We start from the raw sequence: 21,640 nt of genomic DNA, 5'->3' as shown, positions 1-21,640 counted from the left end.
CTGAAGGTTAGACACAGTTAATATGACACATTGAGTTTCCCCACATCAGCATGAGTGAAGTTCACGGTAGAGAGGTTAGACAGGGGAGGGCCGGGGACATTGGTAGCTCTGCCTGCAGCGATCGGAGGAGTGAATGAGCAGGTAGGTTCAGTCTCGGGTCTGTGGATCCCCGCCAAAGGGTCACAGCTGGGGAAGTGAATGTCAGCCAAATCAGCCCAGTCAGGTCGGGGTGGTGGTGAGACAAAGTATGTTAGTACTCCGGGCGGGTACACCTCTGCTCTCGGTCTCTGCCATGCCCAGAAAGCTAATGAGGCCTGTCTGGGTCACGATGGGGACATGTCAGAAATGAGAAGGAGCCAGAGGGCAAGGCGAGCTGTGAAGGTCAGGGACAGATTCTGGGTTTGCAACTTTTTGGCCTGACAGATTGTGGCACTAATGGCCATCATCTGTGGAAAGAAGTCTACGTGTCAGAGGAGTAAACAAAGGGAGGTGTCTGCATAGGCCAACTGTTAGATACCAGAAGGGGATAAAACAACACTGAATCACACTCATCTTTATTAATTGTTTTTGATTGTACTCACTGGTTTAGTGATGAGTCATTCGTCAAGAGAAAAGTCCAAATATTTTCCAGTTTTCAGCTTCTACAATGTGAGGACTTTTTGTTCTGGTCTAATGAGGCTAAATGAATAATTGAATAAAAGGTTCTCTATATGGGATTCAGAGCATTAATATAGCAGCAAACAACTATCGTCTATGTAAAGATATAGAGGAGTAATGTCTACCTGAGCAGAGAACGAAGTCACTCTTCCTCTGTGTGTTGTAATCTGAGCTTCTCTGTGCTTTGTTGACATAGCCAGGCCTGCATTTAGTGCATGTTCATGCATGTGAGCGTGTGCCACTGGCTAGCCCACAGCCGCCGCTCTGCACTGCTCTCATACGGCGGTTACAGCTGATAACGCAGTCCCGACCGACGGCCATTGTTTTCTCTGTTAGCATCGTTAGCTGCTAGCCAGCTGTCGCCATGTTGAGCGCCGTGCAGAGGCATAGATATGCTCCCAATCTCGCATTTAGTACCTTTAGGTGAAACAAATAATTGATAGATTAACCAATAATGAAAATAATAGTTAGTTGTAGTCCTACACTGGTTATGTTTTTACTTTTACAAATAGGTTATAAACCTAGCAATTCAGCTACCAGTGAGTCCACGCTGGATTTGTTTCAAATCCCGGTCCTGGTGTGCTTGTGATCTGACAGTCGAGGCACAAATGTACCGAACACAAAAACCTGACAGGGAGAACATAAATCCTAGTTTTAGATAAACGAAAGCTGTATGAACTCACTGATTTAACAAATGGCAGCCTCTGACTACTAAAGCAACAACACAACAGCTGCCGCAAAATGTTAAAATGACTTCAACTTCATTCTTCTGATGAGTTGTGTTTGCTCGCCCGCAGCACGCCTCTGGTGTATTTTGGAGCGAATGGCAGATTTATGGTTTGTTTTATGTTATTCTATGTCCCCGAGGCTGAAGTCTTTCTTCGGCTGACAAGCAGCTTGAAGGAAGCATGTGGCATCTCTCAGTGTTTGTCAGCTTCGCTCACTGTATGTTTCACATCATTCACTCTGATTTTGACAGTTTGATGCCTGTTTTTGATTTGCGAGAGCAAGATTAATGTGTATGCGATGTACCAGCATCGACTTTTGTCTGACCGATAAGGCGAATCGCACAGTATGTTTGCTTTTGCGATGCTGACATTTACAGTGCGCTACAGATCCAAAGTATAAAAACAAACCTACACAAAATCTGAGCTATTCAATGTGTGTGTACACCCACTATCTGTTTCTCCCCCGGGTTTCCAGAGCTGAAGGTGGTAGCGAGGGTGGAAGAGCAGGGCTCGCTGTACCACGGCACGTTGCCGGACTGCGTGGTGCTGCTGATGGAGAGGGTGTAAATGCTGTTGGTGTAGCCGTCACAGTTGCAGCTGTCCTGCTCGCGGCCGCCGTTACCCGAGGCCCACACAAAGATGGAGCCTTGTCCGCCGCGTCCCTGCGGTATAGAAACAAATAGAGACATGCACAAAATAGGTTTAGAGAGAGAGAACGAGAGACTAACAAGAGCTGGTTGAAGTGTGAAACATTGCCTTTGACGAAGACGTTTGTCTCACTGCTTAAACGCCTTGTCACTTGCGCGCTCTCGCTCAGAAGCAGTGAACCGCTGTAGGCACAACTCTTATTAATACATCATAATGTCAAGCGACTTATTGCGGCAGAACATCAGATAACAAACAGAAGAAATGTAATTACAGCATCTACTCAAGCTGAATATCATTTAGGGGCATGATAAATGACAATATGATATCTGGCAGCGAGACCGTATGCTCCTAACACACACACACACACACACACACACACACACACACACACACACACACTGTACAGTTTGAGACATTGACATTTAGTCCAGTTGGATCTGGACTTGCCAACAGGACGCTAGAAACATCTTAGCTAAGTAACAGAAGGGTGTCGTTTGTCAACTCGGGGACATCGCTTTTTAAAGATTAGATTGTTCTTTTTTGTTCCAAGACACACAAATCCTTTTTTTATGCATTTGATTAGATTACTGCGACTCTGTAATTGCTGAAACGCCCCAGAAATCGATGGGCCGCCTTCAGCTTGTACGATATAGAACTGCCAGAGTGTACACAAGTTGGAGAATCTTTTTACACAGTTTCTCAATTTTGGCCTCCCTGCACTAGTTACCTATGGCCTTGAGAATCAATTTTTTAAAGTTTTACTGCTTATTTTTTACAGCGCTGGTTGGTCTGCCACCTTCCTACACTGTTGACCTTCTTTTCTCTCACTTTGGTAGCTCGAGGTCTGCAGACCGGTTTTGGTCCCGTGGGGCTGGGCTGGAGACGGAGGTCAGTAGGGCATCTGCAGCTGAAGCTCTGAAAAAGCCTCTGGGTGGACCTCAGTGTCTTTTTGTTAAAGTCATAAAGACACACTTTTAAACTGCCTTTTAATCGGTTTTTACTTTTGCTGTCATGTCTCATTACGCTTTTCTTCTTCTAAACAATATATTTAGCGAGCACTTTTTCTTCTTTTATTAGATTCTTATTGTCTCTCCGCCAATGATTTCTTCTACTGTGAGCGTTTTTTTTTAAAAGTGGCAATTAAATAAAAGGTGTTATTATCGCCATAATTTACCCACAAGTCCCATTTCTGTTTCGGCATTAATCACACACTGTCATTCAAAAGTTAATCAAACAATTAAAATGGAATCTTTCATCAAAGTGTGAAAGCAGCAACCGCAGAATAAAAACTGAACGATTCAAATGTCTTCTTCCGCATACAGTTTCGAAACCGAGTGGGCGGATAACATATTCTTCTCGGAGAACAACACAATACACAGAGAAATACGTACTGTATGGTGGAGGAACAGATAAAAGGAAAATGGAAAGACCTCTCTTAAATCCCACATACAGAGAGCAGGAATAATGAAACAGTTGATGGTGAGCAAGACATGGAAAAACAGATGTATACCAGTTGTTCGTCCCTGCCTCTCGGTCACCCACAGATACACATTAAAAACGAGTGTTTGATGCAAAAAGCTGCAGGAATGTTTTGTTACTCCGTCTGCTTTGCTACTCCGTCTGCTTTGCTTGAGTCGGACCTGGCTGTTAAGAAAATAAAAGTCCCGTCACATCATCAGTTCCAGTATTTTGGCTTCGCATTCCCGACTAAGGTGCAGGAATCTCTGCTTCCTTATCACTGTTGTTGCAACACTGTTTTCTCTGGCTCCGTTAATCACATTTGAAGCTTGCAAGTGTACAAAGGGACCTCAGTTTCACCTGAACACAGACTTCTAATAGGATTATCCTTTTAGTTATCTTAATGGATTCCTCCATCTCCAATCACAAATTCCCATAAATTCCCTTATGTCTGATGCTGTCTGCATCGCACCGTATCATAAACCTTGCAGCCCGATTTATGACCTGACGCTGCCTTTGCTGCAGGTTACAGAGGGCCAGACGATAACACTTCGGTGCCAGGGGTTATCTCACTGCCAGCAGAACACACGCTGAACCAGAAAGGTCCTGTTGTGCTGCTGTCAGGCAGTTTCTCCTCGCTAACACACCGTGATATGTGGAGCATTTCACATTTGGGGGATGTGACATATGAATCATTCTTTTTTTTTCTCCACAGAATAAAATCGCAGTTTCATTCATTTATACGGCAATTACTGCAGCCTTTGAATTTAACGATTGTTCTGCATCAGTGACTGCTGCTCCGATTCTATTTGTCTCCCATCTCACATTTATCATTTAGCTGTTCTGCTAACGCCTTCTGATGCAGCATGCTGACACATGAGAAATGATGACATTAGCCTTAGATAATATGTCATACTCTATCCGGACCTTAAAGGGCTAGTCAGAGGGAAATTAACAAACTAACCTTGAGTTTGTCCTTTCCTGCAGTACATCTCGGAGAGAAAGCCTCCATTAAATATTGATACAGCATGATTGTATAGGTGGAAAAATGTTCAGACCTCAAATTCCCAAAAGCATTTTTTATTTGCTGGCATGAGGAAGGAATAGTTCAATATGTTGCGAAATAAGCTTACAGGGTTAGATGAGAAGATCAGTATCGCTCGCTATGTCTGTACGGCAAATATTGTACGGTAAATATGAGGGGGCGGCAGTAGCTCAGTCCATAGGGACTTGGCTCGAGAACCGGAGGGTCGCCAGTTCAAGTCCCCGCACGGTCCAAGTACTGAGTGTGAACTGGTAGCTGGAGAGATGGCAAGTTGCCTTGGGCACTGCAGAGGTGCCCTTGAGCAAGGCACCAAACCCCCAACTGCTCGGGGTGCCTGTCAGGGGCAGCCCCCTTGCTCTGACATCTCTCCATTAATGCATGTATATATAGGTCCTGTTTATGCATGTGTGTATTTCGGGCCTGTGTGTACTGTATACTATGTAAAATAACAGAGTGAAAAAATTTAATTTCCCCTCGGGGACCAATAAAGTGCTTTTCCTTCTTCATGAGCCAGCAGCCGGTTAACTTAGCTTAGACTTAGCATAAAGACTGTAAACAGGGGGGGAACAGCTAGTCTATCTCTGTCCAAAGGAAACAAAATCCACCTACCAGCACCTCTGAAGCTCAGAAATTATTAAAATGTTATATCTTGTTTGTTCAATCTGCACAAAAACTGAATTGTAAAAATGAGACATATTATTTCTTGGCTGGGACTTCTTACCAGGCTGGTGTTGTGTCTAAGTCCGCTTCCCAATCGATTTGTGTTTTCCCCAACCTTAACCTGAGCTCAGTCCTTTTCTGCTATGCTTAAAGCTGCAGTCGGTAAAAATGAGCAAACTATATCCTGAGAGTAGTGCATGAGACAGATAATCTGTGAAATAAAACATACTCCTCTGCCTCCTTTTAGTGCTCCTGATGGCATTTGCAAGATTTCACCTGAACAAAAACTACCAATCAGAGCCGAGCTGTCTCTAGAGCAGCTGTCAATCACTGCTCGCGAAACTCGAGAACTCCGATCAAACTAGGCAGCGCTGATAAAATATGAATCGATATTCTGTTACTGTAATGTCTATTTCTTGCATAAAATATTTTCAGAAACATCTTGTACTGTTTAACTGTAAAATGAGAAAATTTGCTTGGGTCACAAACTTGATTTTTTTCACAGATTATCTGTCTCATGCACTACATGGTCAGGATACATCGATATTTTTATAAAAACAACTTTTTATCATATTTGCTCAAAGTTACCGACTGCAGCTTTAACCTCAACTCATCCCTGTGATGCCAAACCACTATTTATCCTGTGGCCTAACCCCTACTGTGGAGGGAAATGGTATGGGAGACACTGTTTGAATGAGAAACTGACTTTGACACTAGAATGGCAAAGAAATATTCCTGCACATAATCCCTGTGAAATGGAAAATTGTTGTTTTTACATTTTGTTTTTTTGTATGGATGAGACAAATGAGATATAACATGTAAATTAGTGAGCTTTAGTGGTGCTGGCAGGCAGATTTTGTTACCTTTGGACAGAGCCAGGCTAGCTGTCTCCCCCTGTTTTCAGTCTAAGCTAAGCTAACCATCTGCTGGCTTCAGAGCCATATTTACCATGCAAACCTGGAGAGTGGTATTGATCTTCTCATCTATTTCTCTGCAAGAAAAGGAAGGTAAGGGAAAAAGCTGATGTGAGTTTGATGGTGATGCAAGAAGCAAGAAATAGGGAGGATATTAGTAGATTAAAAGTCCAAGCTGATGCTCTGACTGACCTTGGTGATTCCCTGGAGGAAAGCTTCCTTAGCCAGCTTGGCAGGGCCGTCCAGTGACTTGCCATCGTCCTCCGGGCCCCAGCTGGCACTGTAAATGTGGATGTGCTGCGGGTTCAGGCTCAGAGAGTGTGCCTCCACCACGTCTGTCACCTCCCCATCCAACATACGAACCCCTGTGAAAATGAACAGTGCGGATCAGGTTACCACACTGGAGACGTGAGAAGTGTTGGGGAAAGAGTGACAGGATGACAGATGGTAAAGAGATAGTGAGCGTATGCATTTTAGCTTCAGACGGGTGGGGAGGTGTCAAAACTTGAGGGGAAAAACGCAGCGTGAGATGACAAGAAGTGAAAACTTGTCATAACAAGACTGAAAGAAATCGGTCGGACCACAAATTCCCATTTTATCTTCTGCCACGAAAAAAAACCAAAACCAACACAAAATAAAAAAAACCCAGAAAAACAGGGCAAACAAAAGACTTCACAGGAAAAACCAAAGACTTCACAGAGGTCCAGTTTTAATGAGTAAGCGTACAACCGCAGATGCTGCTCCGGCTGATACTACACTATTTCACTATCACATAAACAAAAACCCAGCTGGTTGTTAAACCAAGAGAGGGCCAGTTTCCTGACCGACACCAAACACACAGAAAGGACAACCTAACAGACGGCAGGAGACAGAAAGGCACACACACACACACACACACGCACTGATATAAATGAGTTTATAGAGCCTTCCGACAGACTGGTGTGTCCGCAGGGTAGCACCGAATGTCACCTTTCATCATACCTGAACGCAACCCTGTCTGAGCCTTTGAAGTGAGCAGCCTCAGATCACTCCCCCTGGACATTAATGGCTGTAGAGAGGCGTGAAATGAGCCACCCTCAAATAAGCTCTATTATACTGGGCGAAGACCACCAGACCTCAGAGGCAAGACTACTGACTGGCGACGTCCACATTAAGATTTCAATAATCCATTCTAGACAACCTGCCTGGCACAAACGGGTGCCAGCAGAGATGAAGCCAACGTCGTAATTACTCTGTTGGCATGGGGATTCGGCGTAACACAAGTTTGAATACTGAGTAGCCTGAAAAAAAACAAAAAACAGGCTTAACTGGGCTAAACATGCGACATAAAGCCCAATGTTTGCTCGGTTGATCATTATGCGCGGGCTGTATTGCAGCGGTAATGATAATCATTGTCGTAGCAATTGTCATCAACTTCCTGCGGCTCGACGATTCCTTATTAAGATGCTGCTGTGTGAGTGTTGCTCCAGCAAGTTAGAGGAAGCAGGTAGGGATGCGGCTTCGAGTGTGTGTGTGTGTGTGTGTGTGTGCAGACGGAAAACAGGTACAGTAGGTGGAAGGAAACGCAGAGTGAGCCAAGTAGGGTCAATTACAGGATTTAAACACTAATCATTGCTCAGTAACACATTTAGGTTTCCCCTGTGAACTCGGCTGTGCACATACACACACACCACACACACACACACACACACCACACACACACACACACACACACTATTTGGGAGCAAATCACAGCTGTTTATAAACAATCCGCTGACCCCGTGACGTGAACAGACTCACAGAGGAGTAATTTATGAGCGCGAGGGGCCAACGCGCGGCTCCGTCGGGAGACGAATGGTAATGAAGACAAAGAAGGAGAGTTATGGGTAACATCTGTGAGCGGGACTGCTCGGGGGCCCCGCGGGCTCCGCTGAGTCTTGTTGGCAGCCGTCATGTCACTGACAGATTGTCTGGTGACAAAAGTTACTAGAAGCCTCATTGGAATACTTTATCAAGTGCAAATATTTGCAGACCTAATTTGCGATCGCAGGTTTGATTTAAAGGAGTATCTTCTTTCTTAAAAGGTGCAGTGTGTGGGATTTAGCCGTCGTCTAGCGGTGAGGTTGCAGATTGCAACCAGCTACTCCTGTTTGCCAAGCGTGTAGGAGAGCTACGGTTGCCGACGCCAAAAAACGCAAATGGCTCTATATAGAGTCTGCACGGTTTGTCCTCTCTGGGCTACTGGAGAAACATGGTGGCCTGCTGCGTGAAGAGGACCCGTTTCCTATGTAGATTAGTCTTGCTGCGGTAGTCAAGGTTACCGGTGTTACACGGTGGTCAGGCCGTGTTATCAATACATAGTCGGACGACGGATGCTACAAACTGACAGTGAAAATGTCTGCTCCATACGGAGTCTCAACACAAAGTAGCAGGTGTCATATTTCACTCACGGGATGAGAGAGAGTACCTACAAGACGATGGCGGAGGATTTGGTGTCGGAACAAAAAGCAAACGCGCCTATTTGGCAATATATCAGATTTAAACCCAATGCTATAAGGGAACCATAACGTTAATGAGGCATCGCCGCGGTGAGGACAGAGCGGTCACAACCAGTGTATGCGGTGGAGCAGCACCGGGTGGAAACCTGCGGCCCCGCAGCGAAAGCTGGACCGGAGACGTCAGACACACAGCCGTCCGACGGTAAAGATCAAATTGAGCTACACATATGAACCGTGATCTTTTCTTGTAAAATATCCGGTGTAATCGGTAACACAAGTTTATTAACCGGTGGGAAAATGTCCTCACCGTCACATCCCTAATGTAGATATAAACTGCTCAGGTAATGAAAACACATTCTTATTTTCAGGTGAATATACATTGAAGAAATCAGACTTATTAATTAATAACAAACATATTAATAATCTGCTAATAGATCCCCCTAAATGTTACACACTGTTCCTTTAATGCATATCTGCACTTGCTGACAGCTTTATTACCGCTCAAACATGAGCCTGTCCTGAGAGTCTTTTGTATTTTGACCAGCTTGTTGAGCTGATGATTTACACAGCGCTGTGGAAAAAAACCCTCCACTGGGTTGTGAAGTCAGTTTCTTTGACATCAGCATAAAGCTAAATTTAGGCATCACAAAGGACTCAACAAAACACTTAAAAAATTTAACTTGCTTTTTATCTAATTGGCGGAAGAAAGACTGGAGCTTCAGGCCAACTGCCAAACTAAGGTGATGTGAGTTATTATATTTGCTGGTTTGAATACAAAAAAAAGATTCACCCTGTCAACATTTCAATCTGAAATCTACATTTTTCGACGCATTGTTCCGGCAGACTTAACAAAACTGCAATTTACTCATTTCCAGAGGAGAAACCTGCAGAAAGCAGAGGGTATTTTTCTCAGTAGCAATAGATCAAGGACAATTCTTATCGCTGCAGCACACTTTCAGTTGGGCATCTGAGCAGCAGGGAGTCAAACAGTCGGTAAAAGATAGTCAATGGTCCAGAAAAAAACATCATGGATACCAGCTTTAACAGCTATTACTGGGTCTATAACAAAATGTGAAGACACAGCTAAATCTGTGATTCTGATTCAGGTCGCGGACTATATGGAGCCAAGCTGAAAGAAATTCCCCTTGACGTTAATTAATGTGAATATTATTGTGCATATTATTTCTAATTGAAATAATATCAAACTCATTTAAATTATTTCTAATCAAACATTTTTCGACCGATTCAAAATCCCAATTGTATGCTTCACTCACCTCCAATTTTAGCGTTATAGGCCACTCCTACGCCACACACGCCGTTGTCGGCTGCTGCTGCGACTTCTCCTGCACATCGAGTTCCATGTCTGCAAAGAGTCACAAAGGAGAGTATTAATAAAAAAAAAGGAGGAAGATCATAAAGAAACAATTTACACATCAAGCAGGAGCATCACAATAACTCATCCAAACACTGACAGCAAAAAAAAGCAGCAATTGTTTGTAGCTTCCTGAACAGAGCTGGGCTTTTAAACAATAGTGTAGCTGAAGTGTGGCTGAAAATACACCACAGTGAAAAGAGAAGCATAAACCCCGTGGCCCTTTTGTGACTTAAGCAGACTCGTGTCACAGTTGTAACAATAAGTGTCAGACAGCCCCGATACTCCCTTACGAATGAAAGGGCTATTCAATAGAGCAGCGACCTTCATGGTGACTTGCAATAAGAGGACTCAAGGACACACTTGATTTCTTTTTCACGCAGCACCATAAGCACCAACAAGCAGATGAAAAAAACTTCACAGCTCTGTACCACAATTATACACACAAAGGAAAAGGCGAGGGAAATTGTCACTTGGTGATTAGATGACAAAAATGTTTGGCTTTTGTATTTTTTTCCAACAACTGTCATTTGCATTTTAACATTTAAAGGCCTTGAAAACATATTTTCTTAATTGGCGTCTTATAATGAGCGACGGGGCCCTTCAATAGAGCGCTTTCTTCTACCAGAGTCTGAACAGTTTTGGTTGTTTCATATGAGACATTTCCATGTTTGTGTTTCTGTCTTATGGTATAGTAAAGTCGAAGATACTCTATAACAAGGATGACGCAGAACAAGCTCCGCCAATGGTTTGAAATGGTATACACTTCGTTTGCCTCTCCCGCCCATCGCCCCCTTCCTCGTTTAGAAGTGTTGTGAATGCCATGTGGATGGATGAAAGTAGATTGGGTTATATTTGCATAATGTATTCATGTTTTTTTTTGCTAACATCAGATTATTTTCACACCTAATAGCCATATTTAGCAAAATTAATTAGCTGGCATTCGCCAACGTTAGTTGCCAGATGTCTCGAGAGTGTGTTGCTGAGACAGAGAGGGGTCTCGCACAAAGTACATTTTCTCAAAATGGGTCCAATATTTATTTTGGTGACTATGGGGGCGAAAGAATGAGTCATAATTTGTGTTCACATTCACTTCTCCCATTGGGCGGGGCAGTGGAGGAACCCACATGACACAGGTCCTGGTCAGACTTGGTATTAACATGCGTCCTGAGTGATCCGAACACAAGTGGACAGCTTTAAGTACATCTATTCACACCTGGCATTAGAAAGCGTCTCCACATGCGTCTTGAGTGACCACTTGTGATCCGATCTCACTTCCCCGCTCTATATGCAAATAAACACGAAGTAAACAAATGGCTAATACAGCAGACATTGTGACGTAATATTACAGGAATGTCAGTAGTAATATCCTACATATTTGTGAATTTGGGTACATTTTATTAACATCAAAATAAAAGATTATTGTACCGGCGGTCCCCGGGGGAACTCCATGTCGCCGGCACCGCTGCCTTTGCCAGGCAACAGCAGGGTACAGAGCTTCAGAAAGCCGGGGATGGGAGCGAGCGAGCGGGCAGGCGGGCGGTTGTGAGCTCCGTGCAAAGCACCGGAACAAAAACACAGACACATCTCCGACAGTATGATAATAATGCCCTTCCTGTGCCTAGTCTGATAGTCTTTAGATTATGTAGCCTATAGATAAGATATATTTCAATAAAATACAGATGTACCGACAGAATGCAGTAGAGCACAGAAGCCGTTACCATGCTGCGAGGCAGACAAGCGCTCATGTCTGCCCATCTATTCACATGTGGAGCGCAGAGACCCCGCGGATCCCAACGAGACGTTAGTGGAGTAGGCGGTCCTTCAGTGTGGCCCAGGACACATTCGCGTACACACTGCTAAAAGAATGTGGCCACATGTGGCCCAGACCACCTCTGAATGTGGTCTGAAAGATCCGATCTCAATGCGTCTTGAGTGCTTTCACACCTGTACTTAGAGCTATCTGAGGACGCATGTTAATACCAAGTTGTCTCCTTCCTGAACCGTCTCTAGTATAGTTGCTGTATATAGTTTTACAGTTGGAGAAAACAGGTGATGTTATGTACTTCCGTGCACCGATCAGGGTTTCATAACATTTGTATCAAAATCTGATGACAGCTGTGGGGCTGTTTGCCAGCACTGACAGTCAAATCTGAACCAAACACACCCAGTCTCAATAAATAAGAACTAGGGACTTCAACTTTGATTGTTGCTTAGAATTTTCAATGTTACAGAGAAAAACAGCGGTCGAATGTTCTATGTACTGTACATCACCGCATGTACAAAACCTTGAGATCTATGTACCTGTGAGTACAATAGTGAACTTCCACAATCCTCTTCTGTTAAACCGAAAGCTCCTCTTCTCACCTCTTCTACTAAAATATAAAAATCTATTCTGCTGTTGTACAGGATTACAGGATACAGGCAGTGTAGTGAAAACTGAGGACAAAGACCTGTCTCAAACTAACGTTACCTCCACAGTCACTGGCCGTCCAAATGAGATATGAGAGGTTATCGATGTGCATGAATTATTCACCGAGGCTCTCATTAATACCTTCAACCGGCCTTGAGTTTCAGAGAACAGACAGGTTCCCCACAGAGCCTTGTCTAGATGTCAAACACACCAACGCTTCACAAACAAAAAACCCTCTAACCCCCCAAAACCATGCTTTATCAACTCTTTATCCGCCCCTATAAAAGACAATGAAAAGTGTAAATTGAAAAACCCTTTACAACACTTTGCATCGTTCCAGGCGAAAAAAGAGGAAGTAATCGTTAGTGAAATGGATTTAATTTGTTTCACTGACTTCAGGGGTTAAAGCGGTGTGATCAGCCAGCGAATGGATGGAGCAGAACGAGCATTTGGCGTTTAACACAGGTCATTAAGATTGTCTGCTGATTACAGTGCAGATATCTGATTAGGAGGTGTACATTTTCACACCCATCTCTGGGACGCACCGTGTGAATGTTATCGGTACAAAGCTAATTACATCCACAGTATTGTTTTGGAGGAGACAAAAATGACTTTCTTTTTGATCCCCCAGCCTCTCCCCCCGATGATGAGGCAGAGGACAAAGTCGTTTCACAGGGTCAGAGCACGGCTACGCCTCCAGCTGGGATCCTGATTAGACTCTGTGTAGCTCTGTGATATATTACCCACCCGCTAATGCTCACTTATGTTCACACTAAAACATTTTAATAGAGGATCTCTGCTGTTTTCTTCCTTATTCTTCTTCTATCATTTTTTTTTTTTACTAGCTAAGGATTTACGTCAAATAACAAAACATAAAAAGACTGTGTGGAATAAACACTGTCGCCTCCTAACTAATCATTTATTATTAGGCTGTCAACAACTACAAGCATTAAAGTGATTTTTAAACAAGTAATCAAGCAGCCTGACAGGGCGTATTTTTCACTGACGGATATGCCCTCACAAGGACCTTGGCACGACATATGGCAGGGTGCAATACATCACAAATGCAATTAAATTATCATCATTGCTATCAGGAGGTTAAACTGCATTGTTTCACTGCTAATCAGCTTGTATAAATTGCAGCAGTTGATGGAGAGTTGACGGTTCCCCTAAGAACAATATATGTAATCAGGGGGTTAAATTGGGACTTATTACACGGGGAGGCTATTTCTTAGCGGCGTTTTGCAGCAGCAGCAGCAGCAGCAGCACTTTTTGTGAAAAATGCAGCTTCAAACAACCATAACAGCCTAATAAGCATTAGAGAGCCATTATAATTCACATGCGCAAATCAGTCCGTTTGTCTGATTATCAAAGAAACACAGGGCACGGGCCTGCCCACTCGTTATATTGTAGCTCACCGCTGCGCGCCTGACAATGTCTGACCGACTGGCTCCACAAGCTCGTCCACACAAGTCAATCATGTTATTATGTGCTGGAGAGTGGGTGCTGAACGGTGACTGTCAGCCATTTCTAGCCAGAACAAAACAAAACTGTGCGAGTGACTACCTTGTAAGTAATATTCTTTCCCTCGTGACAGAAGACATTGAGGGAAGCTGGGCGTTAGTGCTACTCAGGACACCTACTGCATTTAATGTGCCTGCTCAACATAAAAAAAAAAAAAAAAAAAAGTAAAAGAGATCTGTATTTGAAGACATACAAGACACTAAGTGCTTCTTCTGTAATTTAATGTAGCGGTGGGTCACTGCTGCACACTGGGCTCAGTTTTAATGCGTATAGGGATCCAGCGCAGGTTCCAATTTATGAGCTATTTCTCTTGGAAATGATACCTAAAAATGATTAATACAGCTTTAGCTTTGCACTTGTTTGTTTTTAGTTGGAAGTTTAGCTACATTTTACAATTACAATTACATTACAATTTTACAAAGCAATTTACATGTCACATTTTCATTCGAGGTGGCTGTTAATTTTCTTGTGGTGGAACAGCACTGAGTAAACACAGAAGAAAATAATCATTTCTAATGGCAACACATTCCTTTCGCTATCCAGGGAGTCTGCGGCCATCCGGGCCAAAAACACATATAGTCAGTAGCACCGTGGCCGGCCAGATGGCTCGGTCCAAAATACTACATGCTTGCAATGTGCAGTTGTTGTGCACTGCAAATAGTAGCTTCAAATATCAACTCTCAATGACTTTTGGTTAACAACAAACAAACAAAAAGCTTGGCTCGCTGCTTTGCCTTTTGAAACAAAGAAGCTCTGAATTTGTGTCTGGGAAATAAATTCAAAAAATATCTGATTAGCGAGGCTGTGACTCACCAAACAATTATAGCTGAAAACAATGAGGTGCATTATGTTTAAAAGGGATAAATTATGCTTTTGTGCTTTTTCCCTTTCCTTTAGTCTGTTATATAGTTTTCTGTGCATGTGAAAGGTCTGCAAAGTTACAAAGTCCACACCAAAGGGAGTTACTCTCCTGCATACCCTAACCCTAACCTTGTGCCTGAACTGCCTGAAACGCCTTGCTTGAAGTCCCGCCTTTTTTCTGTAATGTGGTGATGTCACCGAGTAACACATTTGCAGAATACCTGCCTAGCAGCTAGTTTGGCACGCCCTCAAACAAAGCTAGTTAGAGCGGAGCTGGAGCGGAGTCCAAAGAGTTTGGTCTGGTTGACCAATCGTAGCAGAGTAGTCGGCCAGCTGACCAATCAGAGCAGACTGGGTTTTTCAGGAGGCGGGGGGCAGGAGCTCAAACAGCGTTTCAGACAAAGCGTGAAAAGAGATGCTGCAGCACAGCCGATATGTAAAAAGTAAAGCGTGTTTTAAACATTAAAGCATATAAATGTTTTCTAGTAGAAAGTATGCACCTGAAAATAAGCATAATAGGTCCTCTTTAAAATTCAAATGAAAGCCCATGACGGTTAATACTTTGCTCTTATGCCGTTAGCTCTAACTCCCTGCGCATACAGTTACGGTGTCATCCACAGTATCCCTAAAAAGGCTTTTGTGCTCCAGACAGCACATATCATCAGACCAAGGAGCGGTGGTCACAGATGTGATGCCAGGGAAGGGGATTCAGCCAGGATGGGCAGAGTGAACACAGAGCCAGGGGCCTCGGGAAGCCGTTTATAGGATGGCCGTACACACCGAGATGCAGCTGTTTTGTGTGTACGTGCGCGAGTGAGTGATTGGCCTGGATTGAATTCAGCTAAACCAGCCAGACAGCTTAATATATCCAGGGAGGCTCAGACGTTCCTCAGCAGACAAAAGGGGTTTGAGGCGAAGCCACAATTCTATCTGTCAAATGTCCGTGAAATTAAATGATTTCCGAGACACTTTACTGAATGCCTCCATTCTATATCCATTTAAAATAGATTGGAAGAGGTGTCTGACACAACGACTGTCGGGGTCACGCAGAAGTGTAGTTTGAAAAGTTTATACGAGAGAAGCAACACAACGCTTTAAAAATAATGCGGCGGTGGCCTCATCCTGGAAAAAGACAATCACAGCAAATAAATCATTAGCGTGTGAGGCGGAGGACGGCTACATGCTTTGTCGAAAAAGACAAGCTGCGAGAAAAGACCCAACAAAGCTTCAATAAACGGCCTCTGAACTAGCGGCGCTCTATTCACACAGCCAATGTGACCTCTCTTATCTTATCAGAAGGAGCAGAGGGACCGAGTGAGGTAATGCTTTTATCTCTCCTCTTCAGGACAAGCCACCATATTTGGTCAAGTCATTGCCTTGCCATTTACTGGAGAATGTAGACATGTCACCCAACACAATCTCTCTGGACATGATGCAATGTAACCATAGACCATACAGTGTCAATATAATGTACAGTGCACTCTATTAATGTACAGTATGCAGACACAACCAGCAATTATATACTAATTCTACATTGCATCATCTTATTGAAGGTGTCACTAAGCCTTAAACTACCTGAAAACTAAAACTCACCACAAAATGCTTCCTCATACTACCAACTAATTACATAATTAGTAGGAGTAAAAATAAATAAACAACCTTGCTTACTTGCTTATGACTAATTCCATGAATTTGTTGCTTTAGGTTGATTTCACCATGGCAGCACTAAACGGATGTATTGCATTTGATCAGGCTTGTTTCGTGGTTTAATTATATTGCTGACAACAACTGTGTTTACATTCTGTCATTTACTGAGTGATATGAGCGACGGCGGGAAGTTTTGCCTTGTCTCATTACTGAATATGAGGCTATTTCTTCGCAGTTACAGTACTCGGGAGACTTGGAGGAACAACACAAGCATCCCCATGCTAGTATATCTGTAGGCACCGCACGCCCTGACGTGTAGTTACATTGTTGAGGGGGCTCGTGTCAGATATGGCATAGCCTTTGGTGTCGCTACATGTATAACCCCTTAAAGAGGACCTATTATGCTTTTTCCCTTTCCTTTAGTGTGTTTTATCGTTTTTTGTGCATGTCAAAGGTCTGCAAAGTTACAAAACCCGAAGTCCACGCTAAAGGGAGTTACTCTCCCCCACAGGAACATTGCTCCTGAACTGTCTGAAACGCCTTGATTGAAGTCGTGCCTTTTCTTCCGTAACATTGTGATGTCATCAAGTAATATCAAATGCATAATACCTGCCTACCTGCTGTAAAGCGTTTTTTGAGCAATAAGCATGTAAACATGTTCTAGTAGAAACCCAAAATACAAGTATGCATCTGAAAATGAGCATAATAGGTCCTCTTTAAAGCAAAACTATAAATCCACTTTAAAGGGGTGCTGCAGTGATTTAGTACTGCTCTTCCATAGAGTTAGGGGACTCACAAGAGACAGATAAAATAATCGTCAAACAGCAGAGGCAGAAGTATCGTGGCTTTTAGTCCCTAATGTGGGTCAAGCTCTAAAACCTACATCTCCCATAATGCAACTTGACAGCCTCTTTCATTAGACTCTCCCTGACTCCTAAATGTCCACTTCGTTCAAACTTCATACCTAATTTAAGTTTCAAGTTTTAGAAAGCCTTCGATACAACTATTTTAACAGGCTGAGTAGCTCTTTGTGATGAACTAACTGAACTCCGATAAAATCGTTGGAGTGCCCCTTTAAGCTACAAGAGTGGACCCAAATGATTCAACAAAGGTTTCACAGTTCTGTAGGCGTTACTACCAGCAGATGAGCGGGAAAAGCACATTATTTCTCCATGCTGGCGTGGCATACTTCTTCATACAGTACTTGAAACCGAAAGACGAGTATTCAAGCATTGAGAATTTATGTTTACAGATGGTAGACGACACACACTTGTGTAGTGTTTGTGTTGTGTTGTATAGAGCATGTGTGTTGAATATGCATCGCTGAGTGTGACTGATGTCTAACCCATGCTTGGCTAAACTGTAGGATCTGTCTCTTGGCATCGCTCTGTTGGTTTAGATCTGTTTTTAGAGGGACTGAATAGGGTCCGTTCATCGGAGCTGCCAAAAGGATTAGGCTATTTTCTGCTCAGCTCAGCTCAGCTCAGCTGCGGCCTCGGGCAGGTCTGTTCAAATGGTTACACTGGAGTGGAGATCTCTTCATTGTGTGGTCAAACACGGAGGTGCCGTCTACAGCGTTGTAGAAAAGCTTGTTCAAAATTCCAGATTTTTGACTGTAGCGCCTGTCTTGTCCATGCGAGGACGGCTTTTTCTACATAGGCCGCACAAAAAGACTCCTGAGAGATCGCCTCGTTGAGCATAAATATGCCATCAGAGTCAGGAATCGCGACTACCCCATGGCTAGACACTTTAGTGAGTATCACGGGGCTAATGATTCCTTGTTGCACATAGAGTGCATTGAACATATTAAACCATGGGTCAGGGGGGGTGACAGGTGACAAAAACTATACCTGAGGGAGACTTTTTGGATCCATTGATTGGATGCTTTAAAGTATCCTGGTCTTAACCAAGCCCTCAGGAAGAGCGCTGGTCATTGATTCCAATTTTCGTAGTGGCCAAACGATGGTACTACAACTTCCGTGTCCGTCGCCTGATACCATCGTGACCAAAAAGACTTTTCCCCATAGACTTACATTGGGAAATAGACGTCTGTAACTCAGCGGATAATTTGAGGTGAATCAACTTTCCATTATGAACACTGTATTAGCCCTTATTTAAATCATTAGGTCCTAAAAGTTGTAAAATGCACTAATAACCAAATACAGAGTTATTTCCCTTCCTGTGTGACGACAGCGTGGCGGTTGTGACCCCGTGACCGAGCCATGTGACCGAGCGGACGCTGCTGCGCCTGCTCCATGGGCCCAATGGATGCGGAAGATCGTACTTTTCCAGTCGGAGGTCGAGCCATTTTGGCATCCTGCGTCACTGAACAACATTCATAGGAATGAACGGTGCCCCACCTCCGACGCTATATCCAGTTCTCCTAATACATCCATGGTCTTAATGAGGATATAGACTTTACATGCTTTCTGTAAATAATTAAAATGTATATATTTTACTTCTCTCTGTATAGGCTCCCATGTTTGTTTTACAGTCTATGTAAAACATTAGGAGATATAAATGGATTATAACTGTTATTTCTTCATGATATCTTGTAATATTTTGTAGAATTATGGTGATCATGTGATTGTTGATACCATGGTGAGGCCACATCCTCTTTGTCTGTTTGTTGAATGCCCTGACGAAGACCTATAGTGGTGGAAACATGTATGCTTTTTAATGATTTAGCCACTATAATTAAGGCTTTTTAATATACTTCCTTCCTCGTTGCCACTTGTTTTAGTATTTTGGCTTATATATTGCCTTCCTGTCTATCCAGATATAGACATAATTTTCATTTCTGGCTACTTACAGTGGCGACTCCATCTTTTTGTATCAATACAGGGCAGAAGGCAGAGAAACACTTTGGAAAAGTTGTCAGTCTATCATCAGGCAAATGTAGATAGACACAGTAACTGTCATGACCATTCGTGCCTAAAGGCAATTTAGAGTCTCCAATCCATCTGACTTGCATATCGTTACGTGGGAGGAAACTCATGCGGACAGAGGAAAAAAAATCTAACTCTACAAAGAAGGGGGCCAGAAATCGAAATTGTATTTTTTACTGTGAGGCAAAAGCTGCTCCCTGAATAAAATTCAGTGCTCTGCTATATGGAGCACTATGGTAGGAGAGGAAATAAACTATTTTAATGGAGCTGTTGTGGATATATAATGACCACTGCCCAATGATAAGGTATCTGAAAAAGACATAAAAATGCACATTGACTCAGTGTGGGTTACTGAAAACAAACTAGATGCAGTCTGTCAAGCAATAAAGCATGTTTAAATTATTGCAAATGGCTTGAAAGCAATCGGAGTAACTTCATGGGAAAAGATACAAATTGCTCAACATGTCTAATCTCGATCACTGCTTTAACAACCCCATTCAACAGCATCCAGTCGACAGAGCAGGCTAATGTTGCCTGACTCCAGGTGATCAGACTGCCTCCTCCAATCACCACGGGCTACACCTCGTTGAAATGTTTAGCTTCCAATCACACTGGCCTTTTCTTAGGCAAAAATAATAGCAGGAAAGCAGATGGGAAGCCAGAGGAATTGGGTTTAAAGAGCGAGGTCCCTGCCAACATCACCTCCCTCCCAAAAAGTCTGCCTGGCTGTCTGGAAAATAAACAAGCTGTCGCAGCAGAATAAACAAGACGAGGCGAAGCACGATTATATTATTCAGTCCTGACAAAGGATTGCAGCTTTGCAAACAATAATTGATAAATTCAGTGTAAACAGTGAAGGACATTCATCTGCAGCGTGTGATGGCCAGAGTAAATAGAGAAAATATTATCCTTTTGTTTTCTTATTGTTCTTCCTCCATTCACACTGAGTCCACTACAGTCTGAGGAAACTTTTGTCTAACTGTCAAGCCTCACAATGACAAATGAAGTCTCGTAATAAGGCTGACACAACGTAACGCTCACTCTTTACTCGCAGACGTTTTCCTTGTTTATCTACCAGGTGCATCTTCTACAAGTGGATTGAGAAACAACTGTAAGCGCTGCACAGACTCAAGTTTGTCTATTTAGAAATGTCTTCTGCTCCTTAAACCACCAAGGACAAACTATACCTCTTATGTCAAAAAGACATACTTGACATAAGAGAGTGAACGCCGATGCTCGAGGAATGTCAATTCTGCACAGTGTTGTGTTCTAAAATGTGTCGGCAGCAAAGTCGACGCAGCAGCGCGGTGCGACCCGCTGTGTCAAACGCTGTAACAGAGACGCCAAAGCAGACGACGCAGGAGGAAGCTGTCTTCTTTGATTTGTGCTCTCCTTCAGTCTGATTTGTCCTGCATCGCACCCTTGACGACTCAGGTTTATTACCCCCGTACAGACATAGATATGCGTGCAGCGTGTGCACAGCAGGGCACGGGTTAGGCATTTTCATTTGCATTCACGTACTTAAATGGGGGACGTCTCGGTCCCTCAGAGGCCACGTGTCTGTAGGCCAAGGACAAAGTGCCCCGCAGATAGTGTTTAACCCTGTTGCCATTTTATGGTGTTGTCGCCTGAATTCAAAGTGGATTGAGATGTATTTTCTGTCAACTATAAGTACACAAAATACTGCATGGTGACACATTTAAAATGTTCTTTTTACAGTGACGCACATAAACATTTAACCTCCAGAGTCTCTCACATCTTGATTTAAGCAATATGGTTGGATAAGTAAGAGATAAAATCACAAATTAAAGTCTAATAGGAGATAAATCACTGATGAAGGATGAAGATCTTTTAAAAGTAATTGTACTAAGTACAGTTTTTGGAAAATTTTATTATTTGGATGTTTTATTCATGGAAGACACTCCAGAGAAGTTTCACATTTCAGAAATGGGTCAGAGGATTGATTGCTTGCTTAATCCATCAATATATTAAATAACATTAGTGATCATCACCGCTCAAACCTTTCAAAATTATTTAATTTGATTGAATAAAAAAGTACCCTACTAAAAGTCACCAACCACTTTACCTCTTAATGATTGCATGGCTTCCCCCAACTATCTAATGCAGAGGCGGCCTGCCCGACCTTGACTAATGTCATAAGAAATCAAGAGTTCAATGGGATGAAATAATGGAAAAGATGTGTCTCTTCTGCAGCGACTGGTGCAGGTGCATTTACCATTTTTCCCATCCAGCGTATTTCTGCTGAAGAAGCACAACTTTCATGGTCAGAGAAACAAATAGCCATGCGCCATCAAGGATAAAGCAATTTGACAGAGAGAGAGAGAGAA

General features: G+C 43.1%; 1 protein-coding gene across 2 annotated transcripts in view; it reads right to left on the bottom strand.

Moving 5' to 3' along the window:
* The window catches only part of furinb (furin (paired basic amino acid cleaving enzyme) b), an 87,858-nt gene that overhangs the window by 11,462 nt on the left and 54,756 nt on the right, over positions 1-21,640 (bottom strand). For both annotated transcript variants that reach the window (XM_074632299.1, XM_074632300.1), the window contains exons 7-9: positions 9,862-9,950; positions 6,303-6,475; positions 1,835-2,047 (exon numbers count right to left, since the gene is read on the bottom strand). In XM_074632299.1, the coding sequence (XP_074488400.1) occupies positions 1,835-2,047; positions 6,303-6,475; positions 9,862-9,950 (475 nt within the window). The remainder of the gene's footprint in view (positions 1-1,834; positions 2,048-6,302; positions 6,476-9,861; positions 9,951-21,640) is intronic.

Source organism: Sebastes fasciatus, chromosome 4 (genome assembly GCF_043250625.1).
Source record: "Sebastes fasciatus isolate fSebFas1 chromosome 4, fSebFas1.pri, whole genome shotgun sequence".
Lineage (NCBI taxonomy): Eukaryota > Metazoa > Chordata > Actinopteri > Perciformes > Sebastidae > Sebastes > Sebastes fasciatus.
The sequence above is the reverse complement of the archived record's forward strand: the minus strand, read 5'-3'. Positions and strand labels throughout refer to the sequence as shown.